The 16400-nt window shown below is 44.2% G+C and overlaps 1 protein-coding gene across 9 annotated transcripts in view; it reads left to right on the top strand.

Annotated features, from left to right (window-relative positions):
- lpp (LIM domain containing preferred translocation partner in lipoma) overlaps positions 1-16400 on the top strand; it is a 99960-nt gene that overhangs the window by 62695 nt on the left and 20865 nt on the right. For all 9 annotated transcript variants that reach the window (XM_029146692.3, XM_029146689.3, XM_055508049.1 and 6 more), the window contains one exon: positions 8302-8398. In XM_029146692.3, coding sequence (XP_029002525.1) covers positions 8302-8398 — 97 coding nt within the window. The remainder of the gene's footprint in view (positions 1-8301; positions 8399-16400) is intronic.

Below are 16400 nucleotides of genomic sequence, written 5' to 3'. Positions count from 1 at the left end.
ATATTCTGTGTGTTTCTCAGACAGTGAAGTTGTCTTTGCAGCACAATTAAAAACAAGATGAGTCATGATTTTAAAAAAAAAGCACACCCACTGACATCTAAGTATGAATGCATCAATTATACCGGTAATCTACTCTACCCTTTCAACAGTTTCTGTTTCTTCTACTATTTAAGAATTCAAGATTATAAGTATAAGCGCAAATAACATGAGCTATGTGCTTTGTCATAAAATCTTTTTACACAGTGGTGGCATCAAAAAAGGTTCTGTATTTATTGGTAAAATTTCACTTTTCCTCATGTGGGCTGCTTACATTCATAGATTGCATTTTCAGTAATGTAATTAATGTGAGATATAATTTTGCCTTAAAATAAATAAAAAAAAAACGCTCTTCATTTGAACCCTGAACGCCGCTCACACTGTACGATCGCAGAGAAGCAGGATGATCAGAGTGCGGGGATGCACACAGACTGAACCAAGCCCTTTGCTGCTTATATTTCATTCTGTTAGTTGCAAAAGTTTGCCCGTCTTGTAAACACACCTCGCTTGACCCTCCATGAAGGCCCAGTTTTTTTCCATACACACAAAGATTCCAGATATGTCTTTCATTTAAAGCTGTTGCTGTCTCTGGGTGGGATGATGTGTGAAACCAGCCTGTGACCTTTGTGAGCTTTCAAAATATCTATGGTGAGTTGGGAGGAGTTTCGTGTCAGAGCTGTATCAGAGTTTGTAACATTTTCGTTTTTTAAAGGCAATTTGTAACTCGGAGACACCCCCGAGGCAGCTCCCCCTCCCCAACTCCCATCACTTTGGAATATTACACTTATTGGCTGATCCCTATTGACTGATTTGAACTTTGTAATGATGTAGCAGACATTCTTGTCTGATATAATGCTATTGACATAGTTCTCACTCTGTGACAGGGATCTGTCGGATTCCTCTCGCGTTGCACATACAGGCCGGCGTCTATAATTTCTGCTGTGTCTACAATCACCATGTTGGAGGACACGCTGCTTGGTGGTGGTCCACTCAGCGTCTACAGTAGTTGCTGAATGCTTCGCAGACTAAAGGTCACTACTAGAGCTGATCCCTGAGGTCAGTGATTGAATGTGGATCTTCTTATGTTTCACCTGAATGCCAGCGCATCAGAAAGCGTCCTCTCAGTAGCTGCCTCCAGACGCGAGCTGTAACAAATCCAATTGCAAATATAGGTACAAGGAACAACAAAAAGGAATTGGGTCCTTCAATGATAGCAGCAGCTTGTTGGATGCACATGTTTAAGTCATGTGTGTAAGTCCTCTACAAAAACAAATGACTTTAACAGAATAATGTAATATGTTAGACATATTATAATATGTAACATATGTTACATGTATATGTTGTTACTGAGATGCTACTACTACAGTTTATTTCAGAAAATTTTAAATGTTGGTCCTCAATAACCTACAATAATGAATGAATGTAAATTGATTGAAAAAATAAGATTCATTAGCACAAATTATACTCTCATTCTGTGAACTACAGAACTGACCGTACAATTTTCACAGATTTTTGACAAATAATGAATAATGTAAATCTTCAGTGAATGTTTGACCGCTTGTATGATGTAATGTTGTGCTCACTGGGTATTTGATTTGTTTGTACCTCACAAAGCTTTCTGGCTTTTCCACTGATCTGAGTTTGGAAGCTGGAAAATACTGTAGGTCTTTATGTGTCTTTAATTAACAACATCATGACTGGTGGGCAATTGGTTCATCGTATGGTCCCATTGTACAGTATGGTACAGCAGCTGAGCAACGTAACAACTTGATTACAACTAAAACACTCAGCCAATCTGGTCTTCAGTAATTGATTGATTTCCTGTTTATCAGCATCATATTTTTAATAAATCTAAAGGGTTTTACAGCAGCGTACAGAGATGCTGAATAAACAGATTAAAGAACAAACCAACAGCAACGCTGCAAACACACACACTACAAATAGCAGCCTTCCACTTGTGTATTTGGGGAAAACAGAAGAGTTTAATGAGAATTCCAGAGAAATGCCTGCATCTATTTTTGTTTCCTGACATTCAATCTCTTATGCAAATGTCACTTACAGGGAGGCAATTAAGAAACTGTACGTTATGGTGAATCACTAAGAAAGACGCGATGGAAAAGACCCAATTCAGGAACAGCCTAATTCTTTTCGGCCAGTTCTTTCAGCCAGTGCTAAACCTCAGTAGATCAGAAGTTCTTGTCACATAAAGGCTCATAAATAATCGGTCCCTGCCCCCTCCGAGACGAACAGCACGGCTGGTAAATAACCGGCTGGATCGATACCTGTCATTGCAGTTCAGCGGGCCCCGGCAATCTAAGACACCGGAGCAGCTGTTTGTGTTTGTGTTCAGCCTGTCCTCGCTGAGCCTTAGTGAAGGCATTCAGATGCATCCTGGGGTTAGTCTGCACCTTGAGTCTGATTACTTAATGATGCTGTAGCCGACTGGGTGACAGCAACATGCTGATCTATGTAGTAACTGGATTTTGGCTACGTTGGTGTTGTGTGATCAAGTGTGCTTGTTTCTGGTCCAAAGTATTGCTCACACACAGTTCAATCCATGTGCAAGTCTAAAGCCACCTTGGTTCAGAAAGGAAGGGACCACCCAGGACCACCTGCATAAACAGTGGCCCCTGCTGGCTCCTCCTGGATATGGTCGTCTGTCAGCGTCAGCACATCTGTGCGCACACACTGTAAACAAGTTTTCTCTGTTTCTGGAGCGTTGCCGCATCTGGATTCCTCCCTTCCTCTCAACATCCTCTTGTGTCCACAAAAGAACTGGCCTCAGAATCCATGAAACGTGTGCACTTTCGAAACATTTTTTCTCATCAAGGAGGCATCCGGGGAGTGGATCAGGCTCTGCGCGGTGTCAGGTCCGGTAATTTAGCGGTGGTGCTTCGGTCCAGAGATTTCCTTCAGGGTGTCATTCTGCTAAACCATGTAGCTGTTTAGCTGGAAAGAAGGGGGATATATCATGGTTTGCTTAGGAGGCGAAATTACACAGGAGAACGACAACACTGTGTATTACAAAGGGGAAGTGCAGGTTGCCAGCACGCTGATTTGAAGACATAACCTGTCTCTTCTTCATTATGTCCACCACATCTGTTTAAATATAGCTCTGTGCTACCACGTTAGGGGAGCAGTCGCCCAACCAGTGAAACCTGCATCCTGTGTAATATGGTGTTTGCTACACTCACAGGATTGTCATGATGCACAAAGAGACGCCAAATAAGTTTCATCTCCATCCCAACAATTAGTGCAGTCATTTGTTATTGTTGTTGTTGTTGTTGGGTTTTTTTTTCCAGATCGCTTGTGGCACCCCTTAACACACTCAGATTTTCAAATATCTGTTTGCAGGAGGATGTGTCAGTTCCGAACAGATGACCTACTTTTTGCACACGCACAATCCGAACGTCGAACGACCCCTCCGCATACATCGCATGTCTGCGAACACGCAGAAATGCACTCCGCCGTGCGGATTCTGTTCCCAGCAAGAGATTCCAACGGTGGTGGAAAATGTCAATTATGACATCGGTTCGTTTTTAATTATCGCTGGCTGCTCCGTTCGCAGCTGCGCTTCAGTTTGCTGTTATTTTTCTCCCTCTGCGTTTAATTGGAGCTGAAACAGCATGACCTATTTTGTTTGGAGAGAATGTATACTTTATCTGCGCCTCCTCAGAAGGTGGCCTTGAGCTTAATTCGCAGCACCGCAATGGTTCCTCTGCAAGTGTAATGGATTTCAGATTACTCATAACCTGTTTAACATCGCGAGCAGCAAATTCATCAGCTGGATTACACAAAGCCTCTAATATGCGGTTCCTCTCGCAGACTTAACACGTCTGTAAATTAAACAAGCAGCTGCCGAAAAAATGACAAAGCAACTCTTTCCTGTTTTTGACTGGGTGAACTATTCTTAGTGGAGGTGTGATGCTCCTCACGCATCAGCTGTCTTGTGTTGTGAATTTAAACTCAAGTTCCTTGTGGTCAGGTTTATGAATGAATGAAGCGTTGAGGTGCTCTTAAAGGTTCCAAGTGAAGCTGCTCTGTCACCTTGACACAAACAATCCTGAGGATGTGTCCTCCTACACTGTGTGCAATCAAAGGAAGCCCTCTATACTGTACCTTCATGTTAATGCACACTAAATACAGTCCCAAAGCCCCCTCTCCTCAAAATACCCACGAGCACACATGCACACACGTACTAAGTCAGTGAAAGGATAGTGTGACTGATCCAGCAATCCTTTCATTGTTTTGTTCAAACGGAGTCGCCTAAGCTGCTGTAATCACTCGTTTAGTGTCGCGGCAACAAATGCTTTTTTTAGACATTCCAATCCAATAAAAAAAAATCCAATCCCTTATGAACCTTAACTAATGCAGTGGTCCATTTGCTGTTGTTGTGGTTATTATTACTATCATTTCTAATAAGCCATTTGCCACGTAGCGCCTCTGTGTCCATTTTACATAATAGCATTGTGACTGAGGGAGACAAAAAGAGGAGACGTCAGATTGTGAGCGGACTAAAGCTTCTCTTCTCAAAAGCCTGAGTTAAAGCAGCAGCTCCATTGACACTAAAGAGCATTTAGTATTTTAAAGTCCATCATCGTTTAATCTGTGGATAAATACGTCTGGGGGTGATTATGTCTTCTTTTAGTTTGTGCTGATCGTGCAGGAAATGTGACGCTATTGTGAATAGCGAGACAATGGGTTTAAGGTGCGACACTGCGTTCACCTGACGGATGATCTGCAGCTTTAGAGACACAGGTTTGTGCGCAGGCCGCTGTCTTTCACCCGGCCTGGCCTGCTCTGCACCAGCTTCACTGCAGTTGCTTACAACTTTTACTGTAGCTCAGGTTTTTCTGGCCTTTATGCAGTCTTTCTCCCTCTTATTGTGAATTTGAGGTTCGAACTGGCCTAAAATGAGGATGCAGCCCATGATTCATGGAACGGTGGGGATTGGTTTTGTTTTGACCCTTGAGGTCAGCGCTTATACTGTTGCAGGCGGATGCTTAGCAGACAGTATGCGCATCACTGATGCTTTTAGCCCTGTACTATAAACAGGAAACATTTTCTTTTTCATCATGCCTTGGCAGCATCTCTTGATTTTTGTTACAGTATAATGGTTAACATGTTGCACAACCCAGCATTATTCAAGTCTTTGTCAGAAAGTGGAAGCTACAGTAGCAAGCTAAGACGAAGCTATGTGAAAGCTTCTGCTTCCTCTCTGGAAGGAGATTGAATAAAACAGCCTTTGAATTTGAGCACTGTAACAGCCACATAATAGTAATAATAATTAAATGCTAACTGCTTGTGCGCGTCAGCTGTCTGTACATGCATCCGAGCCCCAAAAGGAAGAGATCAAACGCTTCTTTACATCCTAACATTAAATAATGTTGCATCATTGTTGTGTCAGAGTTAACCCGTTTCAAGTTCCGCCACGGCTTTTCCTTCAGTCGTGCGCGTTCCCTTTGTTCCCGCACTGCTTGACGATAGCATGTAAATACCTCCAGCTTCCTGTTCACCCGCTCCTCTTAACCCAGGTGTAGATCAGATGTGGCGAGAACACGTGTCGCTCCTGTTCACACTCTACTGCCGCGGCGGCAGCAGGCGGAACAGAGCCCGGGGTTTGGTTCCTAGCGGGACGCGGTGCTGTCAGGGGCATCAGGTGAGAGCGTGCGCCGGGCCCGTTCCGTCCACCTCCTCATTTAATCACTTCTGACACAATGCCAATTCCACAGTGGGCGGTGGGCACAGCTGTATTCATAGATGTGGCAGCGAGGCAGCGATCAGCCCCCAGACTCTGCTTTGTCTGCTCACCTTTCACTGTCGTGCTGCATCAGGTAGCACGCAACAGTGGTCACTCCCACACGGTATTGTTTCGGTTATTTTGACATTAAGCCGTCTGGCATTTATCGGCGCTGTGGAAATCAATCAATTGGTGGCATTTGATGGTCCATAGGGAAGTCTTTCAGGGGTATTACACCTGATAGGATTTCTGGTGGACGACCTGAGACTATAAGCCTGGACAAACTGTCAAAATTGGTGCAGCTGTTAACTTAGTCACCGTTGAATTTAAGACTTCAATGAAACTGTGGCTTAGTGTCCTCAGGGCATAGGCAAATAATTTACTGAATTGAGCCAGACATAACTGAAAAATCATGCCGCAGCACGTATAGCTGTTGTATGGTTTCCATTGTTGCCTCTGAAAAGCCGAACAAGAACTGCGAAGCAATCATAAAGCATGCAGGGAAGCAATTTCTTTCTCTTATTCAAGTGAAAAATTATTCCGTGCTGTCACAAAAGACTCCCTAACAAGGAGCTTTAAACTCTCTGGCAGTGCATTGCTGCAGGGTGTCAAAGAGTGGATAAGGTATAAATGAAGCTTAAACTCAAAAGTCTGTTTCTGGTAATAGCAGCGTTTCGTTCTCTCTCCAATGCGCTTTTGATGTGGAGCTAAGATTAACAGTGTTAAATCGTCCTCTTCACTGTCTCCAACCAAAAACACAGGCATGATAAGCGGAGTGTCGACAGCAAGGGCTTCTTTGTGGTACACTATGTGGACAGATGTATTATCTGTGCTTTTGTGTTGGTTGTAGAACCTGTTAGTCTTTACATGTCGTACATGAATATATATAATATGAATATATAATATAAGTTGCAGATAAAGAAGTATCCAGCCACTGAGGAATGTTCCTTTCATCTCCTCCTAATCCTCCATGATGTGATCCTAGCCATCTATGCATGAGTGGCTATGGAGGCACAGGGTGCCAAGGAATTCAGGAGCTCAGGCCAAGCCGAGCACCAGCGCGCGCTCCAGCAGGGCAGGGAGATTTGCACGTCGAAAATGTCGATCCCTCCGAGTTAATGAGGCCTACTGTTTGGCCTTCCATTATCAGCCTGCTGCATCCTGAGCTCGGGCCCCAGCAGAAGTCATGCATCATAAAGTGTAGATGCTCCTTGATACATTGTGGACAGTAAGCTGAGCTCAGCATTTCTCGCTGTGTCTGGAAATGTGTGTGTGTGTGTGTGTGTGTGTGTGTGTGTGTGTGTGTGTGTGTGTGTGTGTGTGTGTGTGTGTGTGTGTGTGTGTGTGTGTGTGTGTGTGTTCACCAGATCTGCTGCATTTGCATTACATTACCACCTTGTTAATACCTGGACATGAAACTTTGACCGAGAAACACAAATAGCTACGTGAATAGAAATGTTGTCATCAATAATATCGGTTGCGCGACAAGATAATTTCCTTCTGAATACAAAACAATTTTTCACTCAATCGTCTATTGACAAGTAGCATTCACCATGTTCCCAGATGTCACAATTAAGAACATCTGTAAGGTCAACTCAAATCTCACCCTGTGATAGAATATTGAAAATCAAATCTACTGTAAAGATCGACGCAGCCCTAGATCTAGGGAAGGTCATCAAAGTGTCACAGGTTTCTGAAAAAACTCGGCCGCGCCGCATGCAAGCCGCCAACTTTAGGCCTCCGGGGTGTCTACAAAGGACACGCACCTGAGACGGGATTACGCCATGAGCCAGGCATGTGGACGGGGGGGCAGCTAGATGCTGAGGCGCCTCGAATGATTGGCAGAAAATGTCAGGCACCACACGTCAGCCTCGTACAGACACACAGCAGGCAGATGTCAGAGAGGAAGGACGAGGAGAGGAAGGAAGTGGCACGTTCAGAGCCATGTCACCCTTCTAAAGCATCTCCCAGGTTACGGCCTCACACATCTCACATCTCAAGTCTTTGTGCTCAGGAAAGACTAAATAAATGGCTCCTGACCTGTCTGCTCAAATGTACAAGACTTGAAAACGCAGCTTTGCTTCTTCCTCCTCCTCTTTCTTTTATCATTATCTTCCAAACACAAGGATTAGTCAGGGTCACGTTCCCCCCTGAATGCTTGTGTTGCACAGAAGGATACGCACAACCTTCTGAGCTGCACACCTCTGGGGCCTGAGCCAGGGTCAGATATCTCAGCGGACAGAAGCAGACTGGAGACCATCTACTGCATGTTAATTACCATGAATATGTTTCATCTGACCTTGAGACAGCGCTTCCTTCTTGATTTATTGAAGTCCGCTTTTTGTGACGCTTTATGTTAGACCTAGACGTATTTGGCTCAGCGATGCACTCTTGGACTGTTTCTTCAGCTTTTTATCGTCCGTTGTGTCGTACAGAGTACAGCTGGCTTCCATCGGAGGGCTGGAAATGAACGCAAGCAAGTGTTAACACGCTCAGTCTCTGTGTGTTTGGTCTGTCGTCCTCAGGGCGGAGCTCCCGTTGCCCATCCTGAAGACGAGTTGGAACGCCTGACCAAGAAGATGCTGTTTGACATGGACCATCCTCCAGCTGAGGAGTATTTCGGTAAGTAGTACTGCAAAAATGTTGTCACTTACACTTTGTTAGAATCATGATGTGCAGTCAACACTGTTTATTATAATAGTAAAATAATGTTATTAAATATATATTTCTACATTTGGTAGGAACGACTACTGTAAAGTAGTATATCTAGCTAACAAGTGTAGCATCAGAATGAATCTCTGCAAGTGTAGATAGATTAAACCACTGAAGTAAGAACTACAGGAAATGCAACGGTATGTAATATTTGTATGTGGCTTCGGGGGTATCAAGAGCTTTCAGAGCACAGATCAAATTAAGACAGCGAGGTGGCCTTTATAATCTGATAAGCTCCCCCGCACTCGCAGTGCTTTGCTGCCTGCTACATGTCCATTCGTAAGCCGTTTCTCGGTTGCACTGCGGAATGTCGTGAAACCAAAACCAGGATCCTGCTCCTCGGTTTCTCCTGTGAGATCCACGAACCCAAACACGCGCCTTATGGCTGAAGCCTCACAATGTGGGACAGTAGGTTAATGGAACGAGACGGGCATGAGCTTTCCTAGATCGGCCCACCCAGTGACCCACAAAGTTGCTTTGGGTGTCGCGGATGATTTTGGAAAATGGTTCAAGGCTCTTCAAGCAGGTGCGACTCATACAGACGTATTTTTAGGCCTTGTGTGATTAATTCCATAGTGTGGACAAAGCTGTGGAGGAACCAGTCTGTGTGTGATACACTGCACCATTATAGGAGATAAACCAGAAGCTCTATACAGCAGCTTCAAATTTCTGATTCTAAACAAATGTTTGTTTTACTGTGAAGCATTATATTATTTCACAGTACTTCCTACAGTTCATGTTTAATTTTATTTTCACAAAATATATAATATAACTGCCAGGATTAAACAAATACCACCTTTAATACTATTTTGCAAAATAGGATTCAGAAGACAAGGATTCTGTGCGTTTATATTTCATTTCTATTTTTCCGCCCTCCGTACCCTGTGGTGCCAGCGAGTGCCTTCCCTCTGCTGCTCTCTCTTCTCTAGCCTTTAATCCCCTTTGCCCTGGAATTAGTTCCCATGCCCATTAGATACCTCACTCAGTACATTCAGGGGGACTCTGGAGCAGGCTTTATATCAGCATATAATCACACAGCAGCACCATGGTAGTATGTGTAGGTGTATTATAGCTACAGGGACATGTATTTAACTGGTATTAAAAGATATCCGGCTTCACGTTAGCGCGTGCTGATGTAAAGACCTTAATTGGTTCACATTAGACGTAGGTCAAACGGATCTAGTAGCTTAAGCAAAGTGTAGTCATTTTCCAGAGAAATGGCCCTCAAAGCCTTGTTGGCCTCATTTTGGGGGGAATGCGTTTGCAGTGTGGATCCTGGAATGAGCACAATGTCCTGCTAGAGCGTAGCATTTGGCAGCTCCGCTGCAGAAGAGACTAAAGGCCGATAAAGCAAGCAGAGAAATGGGTCGGGCATCAGTAGAGGTAGCCGGAACAAGTTAGGGACAGAGAGCGCGTCCCCCAGCTGGAGCATAGGGGAGGAGGAGGGTCATCTAGTGGTTAACCGAGGCGACAGCTGAATTAACTGGAAGACAGAGCAAGCGGGCACAAGCGAGGTGACTGCAGGGACTCATTAGTACAAGTTCAAGCGTAGGCACACGCTGCTCTGCAAATCCACCGAGCCTGTTTCCTCCCCTGCTGAATAATGTACATAGAGTCAGCACAGTGATGTTGGAGTTGACTTTTTGTCCAGCGTGTCTGCTACTGTACTGGCCGTGGGAGAGTAGGTCCCACAGCATGAGACTTTTGTAATTACAAAGAATCGGATGGCACACGAGCCTCCTCTCTTTTTGGCAGGATACGGGGGAAAAGACAGCTAGCAGTTGTTGAAACCCTAAGGCTAGTAATTAACAAGATTAATCAAAGTGGGGCTGCGATCTCTAGCGCACGACTGGACTGAATCATTGTCTTCCTATAGCGAAGTTTTATTAGTGTCAGTAATGTCTTTGATGAGCCTCTAATCTGAATCTGAGCATTTTATTGGTCCAGAGGGGGTTAATTGATTTGAATTAATGTTAAGATCTGCCTCTGTGATGTCACAGGGAAACTTTTCATTACACTCCACCGACTTCCATCGATGGATTATGGTTGCACACAAATGCTCGCGCTCCTTTACAGCGGCCGCAATCCAGCAACAACAGCTGACGAGTGTCTTTGATGGCTTTCTATGGCGAAACAGTCAAATGAAAAGCAGCTGTACTCAAATGCCAACCCTCCTCAGACTGTTAAAAAAACCCTGAAAATGACGAGCTATGAAAGAGCAGCTTTTCTTGTGAGAAACCCAGTTTGCGAGCCAGAAATTCGCCCTGTGATTGAAGCTTCTTTGAAAAGCAACTGATTAGTCCTGATTTAGAGTTCCAGATTAGATTTGAGTAATCTGAAAGAGCCTTTTCTCCAAATGTCATCATCCGTCATATTTAATCCACTTAGGTTGTGCGTAGGTGTACTGTGTTTGTGGAAATCTAATAAGACACAGCTACTCAGCTTGCAGTACAGATGCCTTGGCATTTGTGCATCACAGGAACTTACAATATTTTGTCATCGCTACATTCCTGTCAAGCAAAACCAGGACATAAAGCTGAATAATTGAAAGGATGAGATGCTTTTCATTATTTACAATTAGTGATGATGATACTTACGCGGTGTAGCTCATTCTGCTGCGGAGCGTCTGTTTTTATTTCTCCTATTAGAGTATTTCTCCTGTTGCCAAACTGACAAGTTGAGGATTCCTTCATGTGATCCCAGCCTTTTAGATTCCACCGTAAAGGATTAAGAAAGATGTGCATTTTTAATATCCAATCAATATTTATACACAGCGACTTTCCAGAGAGCTTCTTGAACAGTCACATGAATGAGCGTTGTTGTAATGTTATTATCAAATGCTGGAGAGAGAGTCGTTGGAAATTAGCAGCGAGAGCCATGCGGGCATACTGTACTCCTCACAGGCCTCTGAGCTGTCGGGAAAGCCTCTCCTCCTGGTTTGAGTTAGCCTTTGTTTTATGATAAGAGACGGAGAAGAAAAGGCATTTTCCCTCATAATGTCAGTCGGAGGAGCCCTCATAATTTATAAGACACCTCGCATGAAATGTTCATGAGGAATCTTGGAAGAGAAACAAATGGCAATGTAGCTCCGGCAGCAGCGCAGGCCAGAGGAGTCGGAACAGATCATCCGAGGTAATTGGGTCAGAAAAAGTTTAGGTTCGCGCCGAGCACTCCGGAGCCGCCGCTTCTTCACAACACAACCGAGCATCACGACTTAATATATTAATAGGCTTCCAGTTTAGACAGCTTTGTGCATTGTCTAAGGTGCTCTGGTGGAATTCATTTGCATATTACTGAGGTCGCCCTCAGCAACCTCTTAGGAGTTTGCTTTTAGATGTGCTTCTACATGTCATAACAAGTGGGATGTGTGTCAGAGTAAAACCTTTCTGCTGCCTTAAAAAGACCCCCTCCTCCCCCTCAACTCCACTTCCCCACACTCCACCTCCAGTCTTCAAATGCCTTTGGCCAATCATCTCCCCTCATTTCACATCACTGTTTTCTTTAGTGTCTGAAGGAAGGTGTCCCTTTAAAGTCAGTTTGTGTAAATGGAAAAAATAAAGCTGTATGTGAGTCTCATATGATAATATATTTAAATGTATAAGCATTCTTAAACATTAAATGCTGCACGGGTTGCTTTAAATTAAGTTTTTATTCGTAGGGCCTTAGTAGGTCTTGACTTTCTTAAATAAGATGTTAATGATACCTAAATGTCTTCATTCATACCCATTGAGTGTATTTACATCGTCATTGTTTCTTTGTATTATTGGAGTTGTTACTGTGAACAACGAAGGCCTTTTCATGCAAAAAGGCTTCATACTGTAGCTTCACGTTACTGATCTCAGCCTCGCTGTTCATTTATAGGTACCAGCTAAACCAACTGTAGACAAAGTAACAAGACTGAACCATCGTTATCGTACTGCTGCTGTTTCCGATTGGAGGTATTCAGTGTAGAGTGGCTTTTATTGTGAAGAGGTCACAGGTACTGTGCCACGTCTGTCACTGTGGTTAGTGCTGAACTGCTTATCAAATGTGTCTGTAAAGCAAAACAAAAAAATGGATCAGGTCATGGCTGGAATTCTAAGTGACTAAATACTTAATTGAGACACTGGTTGTTCAGCTTTGTTATAAATACACCAGCAGCTCTTCAGATGTGTTTCTGACAAAGTAGTCGCCTAAGGAGATGCTGTATTATTAAACTGCACTTGCCGTTACCACGGCAACACAGGTTTGGCCAAATCCACCAGGACTGAAATCTTAAGGATTAAAACTTTAAACAAATTAAAAAGTAAAACGAATGGCAGGAACAGAGTGACACGTAAGAGAAAAAGAGTAGTGGGAAAAGAGATGATTAATAATAATCTAAAATAAATCGCATCTGGTTTATCAGGCCTCATTAAACTGCGTTCTGCCCCACAGGTCTTCCATAAATGTCATTTGTCCCATCCATCTGACAGCCCCTGTGTGAGCAAGTGCCCCTATATGGAGGCCAGCCCTTTGCATTGTGCCCCAAAATGGTGGCTGCCCTCTTTGTACAATAGCGCCAAGATGGAAGGCAGGTCCCTGGAAAACAGAAAATGTGCAAACAATAAAACTTGGATTATATTATAATATGATATAGACATTTGTGTTATATTTAGGCACCAAGTTAATTAGGTTTGGGTTAAAATCCATTCGCCATAAAAAGGCCTGCTTGGTACGACCTGCGTCATGTGACAAATGATTACAGCTGAGCAAAGTAAAAACAAATGTCTGGAACACCTGGGTTATGATTATAGGCTAAATATTTACGGCATATGATTAACATGGGTGTTGGTAATGTTTTGTTATCATTACGTAAATCGTATTTTACACGAGGACCGTCTCATCCTTCACTCTAAAGACAGCTGGGCCCGTCTGTTTGCTGTACTCCTACTCCTGCACACTGTTTAGAAGTCACTAGAAGACATAAATGCGTAATGCTGCTGGAAGGAGGTCAGCGACCACCCAGGGGCGGGGAGGAGGGGGGGCAGCGTATGAGGCAGTCTGGTGACATGGCAACTCGTCTAAAGCTCATGCATCACCATGCCACCTACAGTGGATTATAATGTATGACTGCAAAAGACAAGATTATACAACACAATAGCCTCGTATGATCCATCGGAGCTGCCTCTTGTGAGCAAAATGTGGTATTTATGTCGGTGTGAGGCGGCAGATTTGACTTTCTGCTTCACGTTGATTATGTGAAATGCTTTGATTGTTAATATTCAGACCTGCAGAACTGAGGACATGATTGTTGTTTCTCTAGCTTACGGCCTGTAATGTGGTCCCTTTGTGATTGAGACCTTAGCAGCACACTACATGCTGCCTCACCACCCTGCCTGTAGTCGGTCACGTGATATTTTTTGTAAGTATTTATGTTGGGGCTGTGAACACTTGGACTTTTCTCCAGAGTCCGTGGACCGCCTTCACTTCTTCTCCTCTTATTATCCTGTCCCAGTGCCGCCACTGACCCCGCTACGCTGCTTTCTAGTTTCTCAGCTGATGCAGCGTGCCAGGCCGGGCTCCTCTTCCCAGCGACAGAAGCCCGCGTTTTTGGCAGCAGTTCACTTGAGGTTACCGCCCCCACTCCCAGCGCCCTCTCCCTCCCCTCGCCTCCCCTCCCGTCTTACTGCGCTCCCCTCCCCTCCCCTCCCCTCCCTCCCCCGCCAGGCTCGGAGCTTGCTAGCCTGCCTCGTTGAGACAGCTCCACTGAGGCTTGCAAGATCAGCTGCCGTGCGAGCCCAGCTGAGGCTTCCGGGCACTCACGTTGCTAGATTTCATTTGTGAGTGAGCGTTTGACCTCAGGAACGAGTAGACATCCGCACGCTCATGCACGCAAACGCAGGCATGCTTACAAGCACACGGGTGCGCACGGATAAACAGAATATAAACACAGAGAGGAGTCTTTAAACACGCAGCTTGTCCACATATTTTGCAGCACAAATACATACACGTGCACTCACCTGTTCCCTGTCTTGCCCTGCTCTCCTTCTCTCTCTCTCTCGCTCGCTCGCTCGCTCGCTCTCTCTCTCGCCCCGTCTGCAGACCCCACTCACTTCCTGGCACCCCTCCAAGTCGCTCCTGTCCAACCTGCTTCTACAACATGTAACCTACACTCGGTCCCCCCCTCGCTCCGCTGCCGGCGGCTCTGACACGCAGAGCCGTAATGCTTAATGGCACGGGCTCGCCTACCCTCCGTCCTCCATCATCGCCGCAGCAGTTCTGCAGATTGCTATTTGCTGACATTGGGAATGAGATTAAAGGCTGGGGTTAGGAACCAGGCATTCAGAGATTGAAATGCGGCGATGACAGCCATTTCTCCTGTCGTCCCGGGGCGACCGGGGGCCACGGCATTGTCAGGCGGCACGGAGGGCAATATGAGGCAACAAAGTAGATTAACCTAGAGGGAGAGGAGATGAAACGGCTCACAGTCGTGGCCTCTGGCACTTCAGCAGCTGACAGTTACTCTGCTAATGTGTTCAGTGGACTTGTTTTCTGCTGTTAACTACCCAATGACCTATTGTTTATGTCTGGGTATGTTAAGTAGTTAAGGTATCACAACTTTTAACCTTTTACAAAGCATTTGGCTAATTTTGACAATAAATGAATGATACATAAACCTTAAAAGGGAAAGCAGCACAACGTTACATTTCCATTACTGTATGAATGTTATCGTGTTAACTCATTTTAGCTTTATCATATGCAGTGTTAGTGTGTTTTGTATTTTTACTACCGTACATATTGGATATTTTAATCCACTAGAAAACTTTAGTTGGAGTCCCAGAATGGATTTTGCGGTTCTTTTATTAGTTTAGGATACGAGCTATAGTGGCTGGCTCTGCCTCTGGGGTTTGCAAGGGTTGCACCAGCAGAATTGTATTCTTTAGTAACATAGTGTGAAAAAGTTTGGTCTCCCACAAAAAAAAAGTTCCTTGCGATCCTTCTTTACATGCACGATCTTTGATTTCTGACGATGTAAGATCAAATTGAGCTGCAAGTGTGCTCCCTCTCTGCCTTTCATGCTGCTTCAATATCACGGCGTGAAAAAACAAAGACGGCAAAGACTGAGGGAAATCTGAAGCGTTCTGCCACTCAACATCCCCCATTCCCAAACAACAGCGTCTCACTGCCACTACAAATACATTAGAAATCAATTATTTATGGAACACAGTCAGGGCCTCTTTAATCTTTTCCTTTTATCCAATTAAATTGTCTAACCATTCTAAGCCTCTATAGCTCACAGGGAATGTGCTTCTTTAAAAAAAAAGAAAAGAAGAAAAAGATTTTCTCTTCAGTCCTTCTTTTGACTTTCGATGTAGCAGAGAAGAGACACTTCTGAGGCTTGAAGAATGAAAGGAAAGAAAGTGAGTAAAGTGTAAATGATCTCCCCCTCCCACCCCGTCACCATTGCATTGGTTATACAGGAACTATTTGAAGTTTTGATATTAAGACTCTGGTTCCATTCCGCGTGCAAAGGGACGCTGGGGAGCGGTGGGGCCTTTCATGATTCCTTTATGCCCAGCTGAAATAGTTCGAAAGTATTCGGGATCATCTCCATGGGGGTAAATACGATGTTGCTTCAATTGCTGTCCTGTATTATTCAAGACATCAATTGATGTAGTGTCTCAAGATTGAAAAATGCTTACTTTCACCGCAGATGTGTGAAATTATTGATGTGAAGCGATGTAAAACACTCTGCACATCTCTTTATTATCATACAGTGAGACTGCTAAGACGACGGGAACACTTTTAGATTTTCTGTTCCACTCAGTGAAACCCACTAAAGTACAAGTACAGTATGTAGTAGGGCACAAACTCCTAATCCACAACATTGTTTTTAATTGATTTGTTCTTTTATTCATAAGGACAAAGTGACATAAATTCTCTGGTTCCA

This window comes from Betta splendens, chromosome 4 (assembly GCF_900634795.4).
Source record: "Betta splendens chromosome 4, fBetSpl5.4, whole genome shotgun sequence".
In the NCBI taxonomy this organism is placed as follows: domain Eukaryota; kingdom Metazoa; phylum Chordata; class Actinopteri; order Anabantiformes; family Osphronemidae; genus Betta; species Betta splendens.
Note: the sequence above shows the minus strand (reverse complement) of the source record. Positions and strands in the feature narration are given on the sequence as shown.